This window comes from Triturus cristatus, chromosome 4_2 (genome assembly GCF_964204655.1).
Source record: "Triturus cristatus chromosome 4_2, aTriCri1.1, whole genome shotgun sequence".
In the NCBI taxonomy this organism is placed as follows: domain Eukaryota; kingdom Metazoa; phylum Chordata; class Amphibia; order Caudata; family Salamandridae; genus Triturus; species Triturus cristatus.
Window position 1 is genome coordinate 935,511,693 of NC_140586.1, and position 18,554 is coordinate 935,530,246.

The 18,554-nt window shown below is 45.8% G+C and overlaps 1 protein-coding gene across 2 annotated transcripts in view; it reads right to left on the reverse strand.

Annotated features, from left to right (window-relative positions):
- Positions 1 to 3,628: 3,628 nt before the first annotated feature.
- The window catches only part of LOC146838960 (uncharacterized), a 154,356-nt gene continuing 139,430 nt past the window's right edge, over positions 3,629 to 18,554 (reverse strand). The window contains exon 5 of one of the 2 annotated variants that reach the window (XM_085603010.1): positions 3,629 to 12,418. In XM_085603010.1, the coding sequence (XP_085459136.1) occupies positions 10,247 to 11,863 (1,617 nt within the window). In that variant the 5' untranslated portion in view covers positions 11,864 to 12,418 and the 3' untranslated portion in view covers positions 3,629 to 10,246. The remainder of the gene's footprint in view (positions 12,419 to 18,554) is intronic. The other variant, XM_085603011.1, reaches the window with a different exon arrangement.

Here is an 18,554-nt window from a genome sequence, read left to right on the forward strand (position 1 = left end):
GGGCTAAAAGCTGTGCATGAGGGACTGTGTCGAACGCTGCTGACAAGTCTAACAGCACCAGTGCGCATGGTTTCTTTTTGTCAGCCCTGACTCTGAGCTCGTCAAGCACTGAGAGCATTACCTGCTCTGTGCTGTGGTGGGTCCTCAAACCCGCCTGCCGCCCTTGGAGTAGCAGGTGTTCCTCAAGGAAGGCCGCAACTGTTTTTAGGATGTGCTGCTCTAAGACGTTCGCCAGGAAGGGGAGCTGGGAGATTGGTCTGTAGTTTTTGAGAGTGGCAGCATCGACCCCAGGTTTTTTCAACAGGGGGATGACCCTGGCTTCCTTCAGGCCAGAGGGAAGGTAGCCTGTCTCCAGGGAGCAATTTAGTAGGTCGAGGGTCTGTCTTTCAAGACCTGGGAGGGCCATGCGAAAGACCCTTGGAGGACAGGGATCTGCTGGTGAGCCTGATTTAATATGGCTCATCAGGCCTGACAGAGAGGCTGGGTCTAACTTGGGGGAAGGAGGGGAGCAGGTTGGACAGCATAGGGGACATGGGGTGCTATTCTGGTGGGTCCTGATGGGTCGGGGTGCTCTCAATCTCAACTATGATGACGTGATCTTATTCAGAAAATAGGTCTGAAAGGTGTGCAATCTACTGGTGAGGTAGTGGATCTAGTGTTGACTTCTTACTGAGTTCTTTTAATATTTTAAAGGTCTCTTTCTGTTTATTTGAGGCAGACGTGATTTTTGCCTCGTAGTATTCCACCTTCCTCATCATAATGGCCTTTTTATATGAGGTAAGCAAAAGTTTGTGGGCAACAAGATCTACGTGGCTATCCGATTTCCACCACCTCCTCTCGGCTTGCCGGAGGGTTTGCTTCCTGCCCCTCAGTTCTTTATTGAACCAGGGGGTGCCTTTCCCTTTGTCTCTCACTTTCTCCCTCCGTGCCGGTGCTACCTGATCAATAGCTTTCTTAAGCGTGACGGTAAGGGCAGTGCAATCATAATACAGGTTGCCTGAAGAGGGTGCGTCCATGGGGAAACTGAGTAAGGTCCTCACCAGATTAAGTAAGAACAATTAGTATTAGGTAAAAGAAAATGGTCAAATAAACTATACTGGGTGATCAAATGTTCATGAGTTCATTGTGGGGCTGCGTAACGGTGCGGCCAGAGAAAGGGAGGTTTGCGGCCCTGTATTTGCCCACTCTGGGGGCAAATTTGGTGAACTGAATGTTCAGCTTTGTATTTTCAGAGCTCATGGCGGCTATTAATGCCTGGTAACATGTACGAGCTCAGAGTGTGTTCCATTCGTGACGCAGTAAGTTCCTTCTGTCATTGAGCAATGCAGGACACGCACAGGCTATGTGCTCCATTGCTTCAGAGTGGTAATCGCATTTTCCACATTCGGTACTGACATTTGGGTGCCGCCGTTTAAGTAGATGCTCTAAAACAAGGCCATTCCCCCAATCTCAGGACCAAACATTTTAACTTCCAAAAAAGTGCAAACGTGCATGATAAATAAGATGATTCAACCCCCGGTTTGAAGTCAGAAATAACCGCCCAGGCAGGTTTCCTTCTGGACAGTTTTGCCCTGTCTGAATGAAAGGACCATAGCCAGACACTTCTCTTAATAACAGTCTTTCAATATTTCATTCCAAAGTCTAACCTCCAAGCTGCCTTCCCGGGAATTGTGCAGTTTATTGCCAAGCCTGAAAAACGCGCCAGCCTCGACACCTTGATGGTCTAATAGTCCAAGTTCAAGTCTGATTTGGGCTGGCGACGAGGATCTTGGCAGGCGCCATGTTCGTTTTAAAAATGTTGGTGGTTAATTTGTTTAGAGGGGCACTTAATGCGCCCATCATGATCTCATGTCCATATGATAGGGAGGTGGCTATCTTTGCCTTCATCACCTTTAGCAATGGGGTAAGGCTTGGGCCAAGTAGTTGTTTCGAAAGTTTCGCTGAGGCAACCTCGAGTGACCAGGCTTTTGCCCTTACTGCCTCTTTCTGGTTTACAAAGGAGCCTCTGGCGTCCAAAACAATTCCCAAATATTTGTAATGAGATACTGTTTCAATGTTTTTATTATTAAAGTACCACCCACCTCTCTGCTGCGTCTGCTTCCCAAAAGAAATTATTTTGGTTTTGACAAATTCAGTTCAAGGGAGTTTATTGTTGTGTAGGGGAGCAGCTGATCAAGTAACCTCTGTAGTCCTACTTTTGTATGGCTCAGTAACACAAGGTTGTCAGCATATAACAGATTGCTAATGCGGGATTCGTGTATATGAGGGGGATGAGAATGGACATTGGCAAGTAAAGGAGATGGGTCTGAAATAAACAAGTTAAAATAAAAAGGAGTGGAGCCAACACGCAGCCTTGTTTGACACCGCTATTGGTCGAACTCTTCCTTGAGACATGGCACCCATCTCCCAACTTTATTCTAATCCAGGTTTTCGAAAGAAGTTGAATTATGGCTTTTAAGAGGGCCAGAGGTATGCCCCAGCTCTCAAATTTTTTGCCACAGACGGCCCCGCGGCACACGGTCAAAAGCCGCTTTCAAGTCCACAAGGCAGCAGTGAAGTTGGATACCTTGGACTCCCGCTTTCTCCATCAAAACAAATAATGCAAGTAGGTTACTAGTTGTTCCGGAGTTCGCCACGAAGCCGGTCTGGTTGAAGGGAAGGCGCTTTGTTGATACGGCCCAGGCCGACAGCTCTTCCAGCAAAATACTGGCAGATTTAGATTCGATGTCAAGGAGAGCTATCATTCGGAAGTTCTTAGGGTCATTTCTCTTTCCACTTTTATAGATTGGGTGGATAACAGCACCTTTCCAGGATTCTGGGATTTTGTGGTTTAGCCTACAGTGTGAAAACAGGGGGGCAAGAGGTCCGACCACAAATCTACGTCCGATTTAAACAGGGTTTGAGAAAGACAGTTAGGCCAGGAGCTCCTTCTGACCTTGCTTTTCTGATTGTACGGACAATGTTGTTTCTTAACATTTCTGGTGTCATCAAGGTCTCAGTCAGTGGGTCTTTGCTTTTCTCCTTTCCGTCAAATGTTTATGCTTCCAGGACATGATTAGCTAAGTTGTTAGGCTCGGTCTTACCTATGCGTTTGGTTTCAAAATGTAATAACTCTAAATTAGTTGATGGGGGGGGGGCTAGAATGACCGTCCCTGTTTGAGTGGTCGCAGAAATGTTTAGACAAAAACTGAGCCCATTCTTCTGAGGTTATATTTGCGCTACCATGCCCACTTCTACCTAAAGAACCCCTGTAAACTAGAGACCAGAATAACTTTGTGTTGGAGTTCTTGCTTGCGTGAACCAGCTTCAGCCAGAACTGATCAGACGCTATTTGTTTGTCCCTGTATATAGATGATTTGAAGGCTTTTTGTGCTTGCTTGTAGTTGTTAAATAAGCTTGTGTTGCCTGTGTTTTTCCTAGCCAGGCGTAGGGCCAAGTTTCTTTGAGATTTTAACATTTTTGTCGCTAACGAAATGCGAGGTTATGTAATGTGCGGACGAGTACGGCTCGTAGACGGAAATTCGGACAATGATCATCATTTGTTCTACAATTGTGAAAAAACCATTTAGGAAATATAATAACAAAGTGGACCTTTGAATTAGGAAAAGACAAATTGTGAACAACCAAGTATAAAAGATTTGTTTATTTGTACCAATGTTATTTTTTTATATCATTTATATATAATTTTATCTTTTTGTTTCCAAAAATTGGGAGAACAATGCATCATGGAGACAGATACTCAATATAAAAAACAGTGTATCAAAAAAGCATTTGCAATGCAATTGCGATGGAGATGATCAATATTCGACACATAGTTGGTCCATGGTCCCTACTGAAGATATACAGGCATACTTCCACATTCATCCATTGCCTATTTCTATATAGATGCACTGTCTAATTTTTAACATAATTGTATAACAGTTGCCACATCGTAAGGACAGACCAAAAGAGTAACATCAGTTCAATTGTTGTCGCATAGTTTCACAGTTAAAACGCAATCATAATTTTCATGGCTGAAGAATTTCGTGTACTCATTTGTTCTACATCAGAGCTTCAGAGGTAAATGTCATGCACTGCGAGGGTTAACCCAGAGAGCTGCAGCTCACATTCTCCTGCTTCAGAGGTAAATGTCATGCGCTGCAAGGGTTAACCCAGAGAGCTGCAGCTCACATTCTCCTGCTTCAGAGGTAAATGTCATGCACTGCAAGGGTTAACCCAGAGAGCTGTAGCTCACATTCTCCTGCTTCAGAGGTAAATGTCATGCACTGCAAGGGTTAACCCAGAGAGCTGCAGCTCACATTCTCCTGCTTCAGAGGTAACTGTCATGCACTGCAAGGGTTAACCCAGAGAGCTGCAGCTCACATTCTCCTGCTTCAGAGGTAACTGTCATGCACTGCGAGGGTTAACCCAGAGAGCTGCAGCTCACATTCTCCTGCTTCAGAGGTAACTGTCATGCACTGCAAGGGTTAACCCATTGAGCTGCAGCTCACATTCTACTGCTTTCACTTCTGCTTTTCTACACAGTTCTGTGGCCGCTGTCACAGAACCATTAATGATGCATAAAATGACCAGAACCACAGCCAGCTCTGAAGAATCTTCATTTTGTGCTTTTTAAATTGTTTTGATTGTGTTGGGTTTATTTGTTTTATTCCTAATCTCTAACATTAGCTGAAAATACCCTTGTGAGTCCAAGCATTGTTCATGGTGTTGATTTTACAGGTAGCATGGTCAGGTGTGCTTGGATTTCTTTCGTTTTAACTCTGTCACAGAATAAAAACTAACAAGGTTTCTTTACTTTTATTCCACTTTGTGCTAGTCCCCCAATGGGTTTCCTGATATTTCATGTTTTTCCTAGCTGTAGGGAAATAAACAATAGCACAGAATAGACACTTTCATTGATGGTGATGGTGGTGTGCTCGCTGATTTTATTTTAGGTTTGAAGATTGACAAAAGCTTTTTGCACGTTCACTGCCATGATATCGTTTTTTTCCTGTGTGTCTTCGCTGATGAATCCTTAATGTTGAAGAATCACGAAAGCTACTTCCAAATTCACTGCAATGGTATGGTTTTTCTCCAGTGTGTGTTTGCTGATGTCTATGTAGGACTGATAAGCGACAAAATCTCTTCCCACATTCATTGCACTGGAATGGTTTTACCCCAGTGTGTGTTTTCTGATGCTGCTTTAGGTGCGATAATTTATAAAAACTCTTCAGAAATTCACTGCAATTATACGGTTTTTCTCCAGTGTTTTTTTGTTGATGAAACCTTTAATGTTGATGAGTTACTAGAACTACTTCCATATTAACTGCAATGATTTGGTTTTTCTCCAGTGTGTTTTCGTTGATGAACCTTTAATGTTGATGAGTCACTAAAACTACTTCCACATTCACTGCACTTGAATGGTTTTGTTGTAGAGATTCTGCACATACAGAACTATGCACAAGAAAACAGGCCGTTAGTGCAAGATTGGTTGTACCAAACTTACACCTAAGAATCCACAATCCCTAGACAGACTAGCTATAGTGTCTAATTAGCTCCCCAGATCTTCCGAAGATACCTAATGCTTAGACAAACCCAGAACACGTAACTACCAAACTCTTAGAGTCACGGTAGCAATGCACACCCATTTGCTCACTAACCCTTGCTTGTCCACACCAAATAATGCAGTCTATGTAAAGTTTTAAATGTTTATTTTTCAACTAACAAACTGTGCGTTGTTCTATAATGCAGTAAACGAGCTAGCACCAGCAGAATAATACTTAAGATCAAAACAATGATCAAAGCTGCAAAGTTGCAATACTATAAAATAAGAAGGGGGAGATCATTCTGAATGACCAGCGGATATTACGGCTATAGTGCCTAGACCACCCTCCCCTGGTAGGATTATGTATATTATATAAAAGAAGATCTCTGGGGCAATTCTGGGGAACCCCTCACCTTGACCCTGTACCAGGCAGGTCGCTCCCCACGCCGCACAGCACCACTTGTTATGCCCGTGTCCCTGAGCTCGCTGCTGCCCCTCCCGCTGGAAGTCCTCCACCCACAGGCTACCACCTGCGCCTCATCCCTGGTGGCTAGTGGTAGGCCATAGGTTTCTGTGCACTCGCTCTGCCCTGCTTTTCCTGTCTGCCGGCTGTGTTTTTGCTTCTGTTCTACGCTGTAATTCTGTTTTATTCCTCCTGTATTCCTTGTGTACCATTTTGTGCCCTTCTGCTAATTCCACCCGCTCGGCTCTCCTGTTCCCACCGCTGCGTCCCCGCCCCCGGATCGCCCATTCGTCCAGCTCCTGCCTTCCAGCTGCTCCTCCTTCCCATCTCCCCTTCTTATGTCAGCCGCTGCGCGGTGAGGAGCGACCCTTGACCCTGTACCAGACAGGTCGCTCCCCGCGCCGCACAGCACCACCTGTTGTGCCAGTGTCCCTGAGCTCGCTGCTGCCGCTTCTGCTGGAAGTTCGAGACCCTCCTCCACCTGCAAGCTACCACCTGCGCCTCATCCATGGTGGCCAGTGGTAGGCCGTAGGTTTCTGTGCGCTCGCTCTTCCCTTTATTTTTCCTGTCTGCCCCTTTGTGTTTTTTGCTTCTGTTCTGCTCTGTAATTCTGTTTTATTCCTCCTGTATTCCTTGTGTACCATTTTGTGCCCTTCTGCTAATTCTGCCCACTCGGCTCTCCTGTTCCCGCCGCTGCATCATCGCCCATTCGTCCTGCTCCCGCCTCCCAGCTGCTCCTCCCTCCTACCTCCCCTTCTTATCGCGGCCGCTGTCCGCGCCGAAGGCGCATCTAAGGCAAGCCCGTCTGCGCCCAGCGCTGGACCCCCGCGAATGCCACAACACCCGACACTGCTACGACGCCAGCACACTCCACGCACTCAACGCCGGCCGATCACACACCTGCTTCCGGGCCACCCCGAAGCGCACCCATGGACCCTTCTCCTGCCGGAACTGCAGCTACACCAGCCTCCAAGCCACCACTACGTCCACCGGGGTAGGAGGCAACAAATTGCGATGCATACTACTCAACACCCGCTCCGCCCGCAAGCACGCCATCGAACTCTAGGACCTACTCGACGACTCCTCCACGGACGTCGCCTTCCTGAGAGAGACCTGGATGAACCCCTCCTCGGCACCCGACATCGCCATAGCCATTCCTGACGGCTACAAGATCACCCGCAGGGACCGCACCAACAGAGCAGGAGGAGGAATAGCCATCGTCCACAGAAACACACTCAGAATCTCGACCAGCACCGACACCCTCAGTGCCGCCAAACACCTGCACTTCCAGATCCATATCGACCCTAACACCACCCTCAGAGGAACCCTCATCTACAGACCCCCCGGCCAGAGTTTAGCAACTCCATTGCCGACTTCATCAGCACGCACGTCCTTGCGTCCACAGACCACATCCTCCTCGGAGACCTGAATTTCCACCCCGAGAACACCAACGACAGCAACTCCACCACCCTGATCGACAACCTCAGACTCAAACAGCTCGTCACGGCTCCCACCCACTCCGCCGGACACACGCTCGACCCAATCTTCTCCGCCAGCAACCACGTCACCTTCAGCCACACCACCGAACTCCACTGGACCGACCACTGCTGCGTTCACTTCACCTTCGAGAAGCCTACCACACACCACCGCTCACAATGGGTCCCCTGTCGCAGCTGGAGCAAAGTCACCGAAGACAAGCTAGTCACCACACTCACCCGAAACCCACCAAAGGACACTACCGACACCGACTCCGCCGCCCGCAACCTAAGGCAATGGATTGACGACTGCGCCAACACTCTCGCCCGACCAAGAAACCCTTTAACAGACGCACCGACAGAAAACCTATCTGGTTCACCGCCAACCTCCAGGCATCCAAGCAGGCCTGCTGTAGGCTCGAGAGGAAGTGGCACCACGAACAGACACCGGACAGCAATACAGCCTCTTAGAGTGCTATCCGCAGACACCACCAACTCATCCGAACCACCAAAAGGACCTCCTTCAAAGAGCGCATCGATAAAACACACACAACAGCAAAGACCTCTTCAACATCGTGAAGGAACTCTCCAACCCCAGCTTCAACGCCATCCCGCCATCACAAGACCTCTGCCAATCCCTAGCCACCTTCTTCCAGCGCAAGATAGCAGACATTCACGACAGCTTCAACAACCAGGTCCCCCTGACACCGACACCTCAGACTCACCGCCCCCAGCCACATCGACAACACCATCTAAATAATGAACACCATCCACTCTGGCTCACCATCTGACCCCTGCCCGCACCACATCTTCAACAAAGCAAGCTCCACCATCGCACCATATCTCCGCAAGATTATCAACAGCTCCTTCGAGACCGCCACCTTCCCGGAGCGCTGGAAGCACCCCTAGATCAACGCCTTACTCAAGAAACCCAAGGCAGACCCCAAGGACCTCAAGAACTTTCGGCCCATCTCCCTACTCCCATTCCTGGCGAAAGTCATTGAGAAGATTGTCAACAGGCAACTGACCTTCTTCCTCAAACTGAACAACATCCTGGACCTGTCCCAATCTGGATTCCACAGCACTGAAACAGCCCTCATCGCCACCACCGACGACATCAGGGCCATGCTGGACAACGGAGAGACCGCGGCCCTCATCCTCCTGAACCTTTCGGCCACCTTCGACACCGTCTGCCACCACACCCTCCGTACACGCCTCCACAATGCAGGGATCCATGACAAAGCCCTGGACTGGACCACCTCCTTCCACACCGGCAGAAACCTGAGTGTCCGCCTCCCCCCATTTCACTCTAAAGACACCAAGATCATCTGCGGCGTACCCAAAGGATCGTCCCTCAGCCCGACACTCTTCAACGTCTACATGGTACCGCTCGCCAACATCGTCCAATCGCACGACCTCAACATCATCTCATACGCCGACAACACCCAACTGATCATCTCCCTCACCAAGGCCGCCACCACCGCCAAATCCAACCTTCACGAAGGAATGAAGGCCATCGCCAAATGGATCATGAACAGCTGCCTGAAACTGAACTCGGACAAGACGGAGGTCCTCCTTATCGGTTCCACCCCCTACGCCTGGGAAGACTCATGGTGGCCGCCAGCACTGGGAGCAGCACCGACGCCCACTGACCACGCACGCAACCTGGGGGTCATCCTGAACTTAGCGTTGTCCATGACCCAGCAAGTAAATGCCATCCTATCCTCCTGCTTCAACACCCTCCGTTTGCTCCACAAGATCTACAGATGGATCCCCACCGGAACCAGAAGGATGGTCACCCAGGCCCTCGTCAGTAGCAGGCTGGACTACGGCAACACTCTCTATGCAGGAACCTCAGCCAAACTCCAGAAACGACTACAACACATACAGAACGCCTTTGCATGCCTCATGCTCAACATCCCCCGCCACAGCCACATCACAGCCCACCTGAAAGACCTGCACTGGCTCCCCGTCAACAAGATCACTGTCAAGCTCCTCACCCCCGCTCACAAGAGCACACCACAACAACAGACCAGCGTTCCTCAACAAACGATTCACCTTCTACAGCCCGAACCGCCAGCTTCGCTCCGCTGACCTCGCCCTCGCCACCGTCCCCTGCAAGCGACCGGCGGCAGCAGATTCTCCCACCTCACCGCAAAAACCTGGAACACCGACCCCATTCACCTGCGACAGACCCAGGACCTGCTGGCCTTCAGGAAACTCCTCAAGACCTGGCTGTTAGAGCAGTAGCAGCACCCATGCCTTCCCCCCAGCGCCTTGAGACCCTCACGGGTGAGTAGTGCACTCTACAAATGGATTGATTGATTAGAACGTAGGAGTAAGGTTACATCATAGGTTCAGCAAGGCTCTAGATCATAGAAGGAAATCTTCCGTCTGTCTTGAGAAAGCTGCTGCGTGTTAGTATAATGCAAGCATTTCTCAATCGTGCCAGGAAGTGCCTAATGTTATGTCTAGGTAGTACGCACTGACCAGAACTGGAAAGCACAGCGGCTTGTTTTTCGACCTTGTACGCTGTGAGCAAACTATAACAATATGAGCTCATGTGGGCACAAAGGCATCTTGCAAAAGAAGATACAGAGTGTCGTGAGCAAAAATAAAAAGACACGCAGCTAAAATGGCTGCTAACTCAGGCTAACTTTAGGAAAGAATAGCGTGACCCTAGGGGCCACACTACAGTTTTTCCCCAGTGTGTGCTCCCTGATGCCGTTTTAGGTTTGATAATTGACAAAAGCTATTCCCACATTCACTGCAATTGTATGGTTTTTACCCAGTGTGTGTTTTCTGATGCTGTTTTAGGTTTGATAAGCGACAAAATCTCTTCCCACATTCACTGCAATTGTATGGTTTTTCTCCAGTGTGTGTTCGCTGATGAATCCTTAATATTGATGAGTTACTAAAACTACTTTCACATTCACTGCAATGGTATGGTTTTTCTCCAGTGTGTGTTCGCTGATGAATCCTTAATTTTGAAGAATCACTAAAACTACTTCCACATTCACTGCAATGGTATGGTTTTTCCCCAGTGTGTGCTTGCTGATGTCTATGTAGGTCTGATACGCGACAAAATTTCTTCCCACATTCATTGCACTTGAATGGTTTTTCCCCAGTGTGTGTTTTCTGATGGTGCTTTAGGTCCCATAATTTACAAAAGCTCTTCAGACATTCACTGCAATGATATGGTTTTTCCCCTGTGTGTGTTTGTTGATGACGTATAAATCCTGAAGAGGAACTAAAACTACTTCCACATTCACTGCAGTGGTATGGTTTTTCTCCAGTGTGTGTTCGTTGATGAACCTTTAATGTTTTTAAGTCACTAAAACTACTTCCACATTCACTGCAATTATATGGTTTTTCTCCAGTGTGTTTTCGTTGATGAACCTTTAATGTTGATGAGTCACTAAACCTACTTCCACATTCACTGCAATTATATGGTTTTTCCCCTGTGTGTGTTTGTTGATGATGCCTTAATCCTGAAGAGAAACGAAAACTACTTCCACATTCACTGCAATGATATGGTTTTTCCCCTGTGTGTGTTCTCTGATGCTGTTTTAGTTGCGATAATTGAGTAAAGCTCCTCAGACATTCACTGCAATGATATGGTTTTTCTCCAGTATGTGTTCTCTGATGCTCTTTTAGTTGCGATAATTGAGTAAAGCTCTTCACACATTCACTGCAAGGATATGGTTTTTCTCCAGTGTGTGTTCTCTGATGCTGTTTTAGGTGTGATAATCGACTATAGCTCTTCAGACATTCACAGCACGGATATGGTTTTTCTCCAGTGTGTGTTCTCTGATGCCGTTTTAGGTGTGATGAATATATAAAGCTCTTCCCACATTCACTGCACTTGAATAGTTTTTCACCAGTGTGTGTTCGCGGATGACTCATGAGTTTAGATGATTCCGTAAAACTACTTCCACAATGATATGGTTTTTCCCCTGTGTGTGTTTTCTGATGCTGTTTTAGGTTTGATAAGCGACAAAATCTCTTCCCACATTCACTGCAATTGTATGGTTTTTCTCCAGTGTGTGTTCGCTGATGAATCCTTAATGTTGATGAGTTACTAAAACTACTTCCACATTCACTGCAATGGTATGGTTTTTCTCCAGTGTGCGTTCGCTGATGAATCCTTAATTTTGAAGAATCACTAAAACTACTTCCACATTCACTGCAATGGTATGGTTTTTCCCCAGTGTGTGCTTGCTGATGTCTATGTAGGTCTGATAAGCGACAAAATTTCTTCCCACATTCATTGCACTTGAATGGTTTTTCCCCAGTGTGTGTTCTCTGATGCCGTTTTAGGTGTGATAAATATATAAAGCTCTTCCCACATTCACTGCACTTGAATAGTTTTTCACCAGTGTGTGTTCGCTGATGACTCATGAGTTTAGATGATTCCGTAAAACTACTTCCACAATGATATGGTTTTTCCTGTGTGTGTGTTCGCTGATGCAGTTTTAGGCTTGGTAAATATACTCTGTGTTTTATATAGCAGAACCCCCATTTCTTTTAACTGTCAGTTAACTGTGCTTTTCGCTCGTTGCTGTGGAATGGCCTGAAAGAGTTTACAATACACCTCTAGCACTGAATGGTGGTCTGATATCACTTTAGGAAGTAGAGTACTGCTGTAACCACCTAATGATCACAGCTGGTATTGGACAGGTTTACACAAGAAGTGGTTGATCAGTGTTGCCTTAGTTTTATAGAGGTCATTTCTTCATCTTGAGGCACGGAGGTGCACAGCTGAGACTCGTAGAACCATCGAATTGCCCTTGACGGTATTTCCAAGATGTGTCAGTTTATGTTCAGGTTCGGCTGCCTCTGTCGGCACTTATGTTTTCCTGAATACTGGAACTCAATGTTTCGGACTTTGCTTTTGCAGATTTACAGTATTATCTTCATTATTCTTAAACATTTTGTGCAATCAAGGATTGTTTTCTGTCGAATGTAAAGAGATTTAAATTACTTAAATGTTAAATATTGGAATGTGCATATACAATTTTTAATTGATTGTAAAAGCATCTCATTTATTACTATTGTTGAAACTTATGAAGACATATTTAAGACATTTAACCATACAGAGATATTTGCATAAAAGTTCCTTTGAACATGCAACAATCTTATTTATTTCAGCAAAGGTGTTCATAGAGTAACTCAGCAAAAAAAGGGCGCTGGCATAGCACTCATATACTAGTTATAGCTTTAGGTAGATGCATATGGTCAAGGTTTTGTTAAAACAAGAACAGCTCTTGGAGTGAGAGATGGATCAGGAATACTCAAGACAGCAAGGTGGACACCAGGATGTTGTGCCATACATCAACTCTTATTGTTCACGGAGGTGCCTGGTTTCATCCACTACTAACTACTAACTCTTTTCAGGAATATTACCCTCACTGTTGTCTCAAGGCCTGATTACTGGGGCCTTTTGTGTGCTGATTGTGTGTGGGCCCTTGTGGCGTAAAAGGGCTCTATCTGGGCCTTGTAGGCCCTGCATCATGTATAAACCCTCTCCCCATATAATGTTCCTGCCCAATCTAAAATGGTGGTGCCTCTAAGACTCTAGGAATCTAGATATTGATATAGGACTTAGCATGTCCTTCTTATGAACATGAAAGAAGGACTATCTTGTTCTATAGTTTCAAAGTATTTCCATGGTGGCGGCCATCTTAGAATGAGGTTGTTTACTAATTCTGCTTAGATTTCTAGAATGGTTCGGTCTATCAAATTTCCAAGTGAACCCTAGGCCACTGTTCATCCTATCCCCCCTATCCCTCTAATCTGGATTCTATCTTCCTAATTGCATAATCTAGTTTGACCTAAAGTATTTCAACTTCCCTTTTTTATGTTCGCAGCTGGGCCCTCCCTTCAGGATTTGCTGTTTTCCACCTAGTAATCGCATGCATATAACGCTGGGAAGCCCAAAACAGAAAGAGTACCTTCTTCTCTCTCGACATCTTCTGCCATTATGCTGCTGTTTAATGGGCTGTCTTTGTAGAACAGAGTCATGGAACTTTTCTCCAGCCACCCCATGATTTGCTCAATCCCTTCCTTCCTTCATCTAACCATACCCCCTTCTCCTCAACTCCCCTCAGCTTCCCCGCACGTGAGCATGTAGTACTCCGGTCCCTCCCCTCTTTCCACTCTGGAAATTTGGTGCCCTTAGCCATGGATTCCCTTTCTCAAAGATCACTAGACTACAAATTTGTTCCAGACTATCATATACCCCCTAAACTATCTAAAAGCGTGTTCAACAACTTCAAACACAGGCTTCTCAAATTTCACCCAGAAGCCCTTATTTCCACCCCCTATGTCTGCACGAATAAAGGCGCTACCATAAGTGACCTTATCTTTTGCATTAAAAGACCAGCACAATGAATGAAAGCCCTTTGCTCTCTGCCCCAGATCACTGCATCCACTAAATCCCCCCCACGGTCTCAGACTCTGGTAACTCCCTCTATTGTTCGCAGAGCAGAGGCAACCATCTCCCTTTATAATAATGGGATTATCCTCATCCAAGCATCTGATTGCAGACTAGAATTACTTGAAGAAATTTTCCTCACTCATTAAACTCTCTGTGATGAATAAGTTTCCTCCCTGACCCAAGCTCATCCTAGCCCTATAGTCATCCCACGGGTACCTCGTTCTGTATCCTCCCTCCTCCCCACTACTTGTATTGCTTCACCCCTTTCCCCTACTCCATATCCACCTTCATCAGATTACCCAACAGCATTCATTTACCATTACCCCTGCAGATTGTTTCAACCAACATTTTTCTTCATAATAGCCTGAGCCCTCATCACACCCCAAGAGCAGCGACCACTGAAATACACTGACTCGATACTAACACCTTCACCTCATCTCTGCCCCTTACCTCTGAACATTTATTTTATTATAAAGTTTTATATAGCGCAAACATGACTCACGAGGGTATCAGAGCGCTTTACAATATACAGTTATTAAACATCAGATGGTTGAGGTAGTATACATACATTCAGTATTCGCCATTCAGTACAAAAGAGGTAGATAGTAGTATATGGATAGCATAGGTGACTTGTAGTCAACAAAGAATGATCCACGAGGGAATCAGAGCGCTTCACAATACACAGTTATTAAACATTAGGTGGTTGAAGTAGTAAACATAAATTCCATATTCGCCTTCAATACAAAAGATGTAGGCAATAATATAATATATGGATCGCATAGGAGACTAGAGGTCAACATAGAATTAAAGTCTAAGGATGCATTTTTACTTCTTTTTTGAAGGAGGTAAAGGAAGAGATTCCACATACCACTGGAGGTGGGAGTTCCAAACCTTCGGTGCAATCCCTGAGAATGCTCTGCAACCAGTTCACTTTTTATGGAAGGATTGTGGTTTCAGTAGTAGTGAACTCGCACTTCGCAGTTGTCTGCATCCTCCCGATCGCTCTAGCTTTAGAGCGAAGTAACTGGGGGATTGCTATGCAGGGCTTTATGGGTCATGCAAGCGATCTTTATGTGTATTCTTGCCTCGTAGGGCAGCCAGTTCAGAACTTTCAAGGTCGGAGAGATGTAGTTATTTCTTTTAGTTCCTGATACCAGTTTGGCCGCAGCGCTAAGCGATGCCTTCAGCGGGGCCGGCCAGTATTTGGTGAGACCGCATAGAGTGGTGCTTCCATAGTCTAATCTTGGTAGTACTAGGGCTTGTACTGCCATTTTTAAGTCCGTCTGTGGGAGGAAGGGTTTAAGTTTCCTTAGTATACTCATCTGGTGATTAGCTCCCTTGGTGGCATTAGTGATTTGCGCCTGCATGTTCAGGTGTTTGTCTATGGTGACTCCCAGGGATTTTGCAGAGTCAATGATGCGCGGAGCACAGTTATAGGAAATTAGATGTTGCAACCGTAAGTCTATCTTGGGTGTGTGATTGGGTGGGGAGATGAGAAGGAATTCCGTTTTTTTGGTGTAAAGCAAGAGGTGGTTGCCAGTGAGCCAACTTTGAGTATTCTGTTGAATAGCATTGAGGAAGATGAAGTCTTCTAGCGAGGAGATTTTCATATACAGTTGGGTGTCTTCCGCATAAAGGTGATATAGAATGTTCGCGGAGTTCAATGTGTTTGCCAGGGGCTCCATGTCTATGTCTATGTATTGGTATTTGTAAGGCGCCTATATCACCCGAAGGTCTCATAGCGCCAGCAGTTGCTCAGATGGTAAGGATAAGACATGCCGATTTAGAAGAGCCAGGTTTTCAAGAGCTTGCGGAATTTCTGATGGCTGGGTTCCAGTCTGATGTGGAGTGGGAGAGTATTCCAGCTTACGGGAGCGATTTTAGAAAATGATCTGTCTCCGTTTCTAACAGTACCCACTTTAGGAACCGTTAAAAGGTGCAAGCTAGAGGATCTGAGCATTCTGGCCGGACGGTATTCTATCAGTTTGTTAGCTAGATAGGCAGGACCATTGCCGTGCAGAGATTTATGAACTAGACAGCACATTTTAAACGTAATGCGTTTCTTAATGGGGAGCCAATAAAGCATCTTCAGACAGGGGGCAGAGGAGGTGCGGCTAGGTAAATCTAAGGCCATTCTGGCTGCAGTGTTTTGAAGAACCTGGAGTCTGTTAAGGAGGTTCTCGTTTATGGAAGCGAAAAGGGCATTACCGTAATCCAGGCGACTAATAATTAGTCCCTGGATTAAAGGTAGACGAGAAGAAAGAGGGATCCACTTAAAAATGTTCTTTAAGTTACGCATAAGTCCAAAGCTGGTGTGAGAGATGTTACTGATATGGTCTGCCATGGTAAGTTTATTGTCAAGCGTTATCCCTAGATTGCGGGCTGCTGATTTGGGAGAAGGACAGGCACCCAATGGTGATGGCCACCATTCGTCAGACCAATGCTTATAGGCAGATCCAAAAAGCACAATCTCCGTCTTTGCCGCATTGAGTAAAAGGTAGTTGTTAGACATCCAATCCTTTACTGCTAGCATGCATTTTTGGAACCTATGTTTGATGTTGATAGGATTAGGCCCCAAAGTGATGAGGATTTGCGTGTCGTCTGCATAAGACACGGTCTCAAATCCAAAAGCTTTAATTAATCTTGCAAGAGGGGAAACATAAAGATTAAAGAGCGTGGGGCTCAAGATAAAGCCTTGGGGTACACCTTTATCAACTTCCTGACTGGCCGATGAAAATTTGCCAATCTGGACCTTAGAGCTCCGACCAGTCAGGTAACTTTTGATCCATGCCAGGGCTGAGCCCTCGACACCAACCTCCATCAGCCGTTCAATCAAGATGCTGTGTGAGATGGTGTCGAAGGCAGCAGATAGGTCGAATAATACTAAAATGGCTGATTGTTTTGCATCTAAAGCCAGTCTAATATTATCGACCATTTCAAGTAGGGCAGTTTCGGTACTGTGGAACGCCCTAAATCCTGACTGGGACGGGTCTAAGAGTTTATTAGACTCAAGATGTTTGGTGAGTTGAGTGTTGATTAAGGATTCCATGATCTTACCAAACATCGGGAGAAGGGAAATCGGCCTATAGTTTAGAGGTTGAGATGGATCGGCAGAGGGCTTCTTCAGAATCGGTCTGACAATGGCTTCTTTCCAGTGAGAAGGTACCGTTGCGTGGGAGAGTGAGAGATTAAAAATTTGGGTCAAGTGAGGGGTCAAAATAGGCGCAATTTTAGATAAAATTGAAGAAGAAGCTGGATCAATGGGGGAGCCGGACTTAATTCTTTTTATAGTAAGAGTAACTTCTTCTTCTGTAAGTGGACGAAATTGATTTAGTGTAGTGACGGGGGAGGGCAAGGCTATGATGATGGACGACTCAGAAAATATGGTAGGGGCAGGAACATTAATAAATGATTTATAGATGTCATTTATTTTATTGTGAAAAAAAGACGAAAGGGTGTCAGCCCATTCCCTAGACGCATTTGTGATAGGTTGGCAAGTTAAAGGGTTAGAGAACTCTTTAACTATTTTGTACAGTTCTTTGTGCGAATTTGAAGCCTGGTCAATCCTATTCCCCAGGTAGACTTTTTTGGCTAGAGCTATATCGCACATATATTGGCGATGAAGTTTTTTATAATGCAATCTGTCACTGAAATCTTTGGTGTGCCGCCATTTGCGTTCACAGGCTCTTACCGCAAGTTTCGAGGTCTTAAGTTCCAACGTGCACCACAGGGACAATTTATTGGGGCATCTGTTTATTTTACTGGGGGCAATTATATCAAGAGTTGTCGTGATGGCTAGGTCTAAGTTATTGGCTGCCAGGTTAGGGTCGTTGTGAGATTCAATAGGAAGAGGGAGAAAGTGTGAAAAAAATACTTCAGGACTGATCTTATTCCAAGGTCTACTCATGGTAGGATCTTTACTGGGTCGTGGTATGAGTGAGGTACGTTGAATATGAAAATGGATTTTGAAATGGTCCGACCAAAGAACAGGTACAGAACAGTCAATCGTTATTTTATTTGAATTAGTGAATAAAAGATCCAGGGTATGTCCGGCGGAATGAGTGGGGCCGGTCACTAATTGGTTTAGACCTAACGCATTCATACTGGAAATAAGTTCAGCAGTGTAAGGATCTTGTGCAAGTTCAATGTGATGGTTAAAATCGCCTAATAGAAAGAAGTTCGGAGAGGATAAAACATGCGATGCTATGGTTTCGGTAAGTTCATTAACAAAATTAGTTTTAGTTACTGGAGGTCTATATAGAAGGGCTCCTTTCCAGGATTCTTTGTTCCCCAGTGATAGCGTAAAGGTACAGATCTCACCCCAATCTGCTGCGAGTGAATTAACAAGGTGCAGCTTCAAGTGAGCTCTGTACACAATGGCAACTCCTCCACCTCTTTTGTCTGTCCTATCCAATTTTGCAATTTTAAAGTCCTGGGGAATGGCAGTTGCAATATCTGGTAATGAGGACTTAGACAGCCAAGTTTCGGTGATGAAGAGGAGATCAGGTTTATCAGAATCTAAGAGTGCCCAGATTTCTAAAGCATGTTTAGGAAGAGATCGGGCATTGCAGTATATACAGGAAAGGCGCCTCGATGTAATAGGCAGGGACTCGCTGTTGGTGGGTAGAATTGGAAGGCATCTTCTCTGGGACG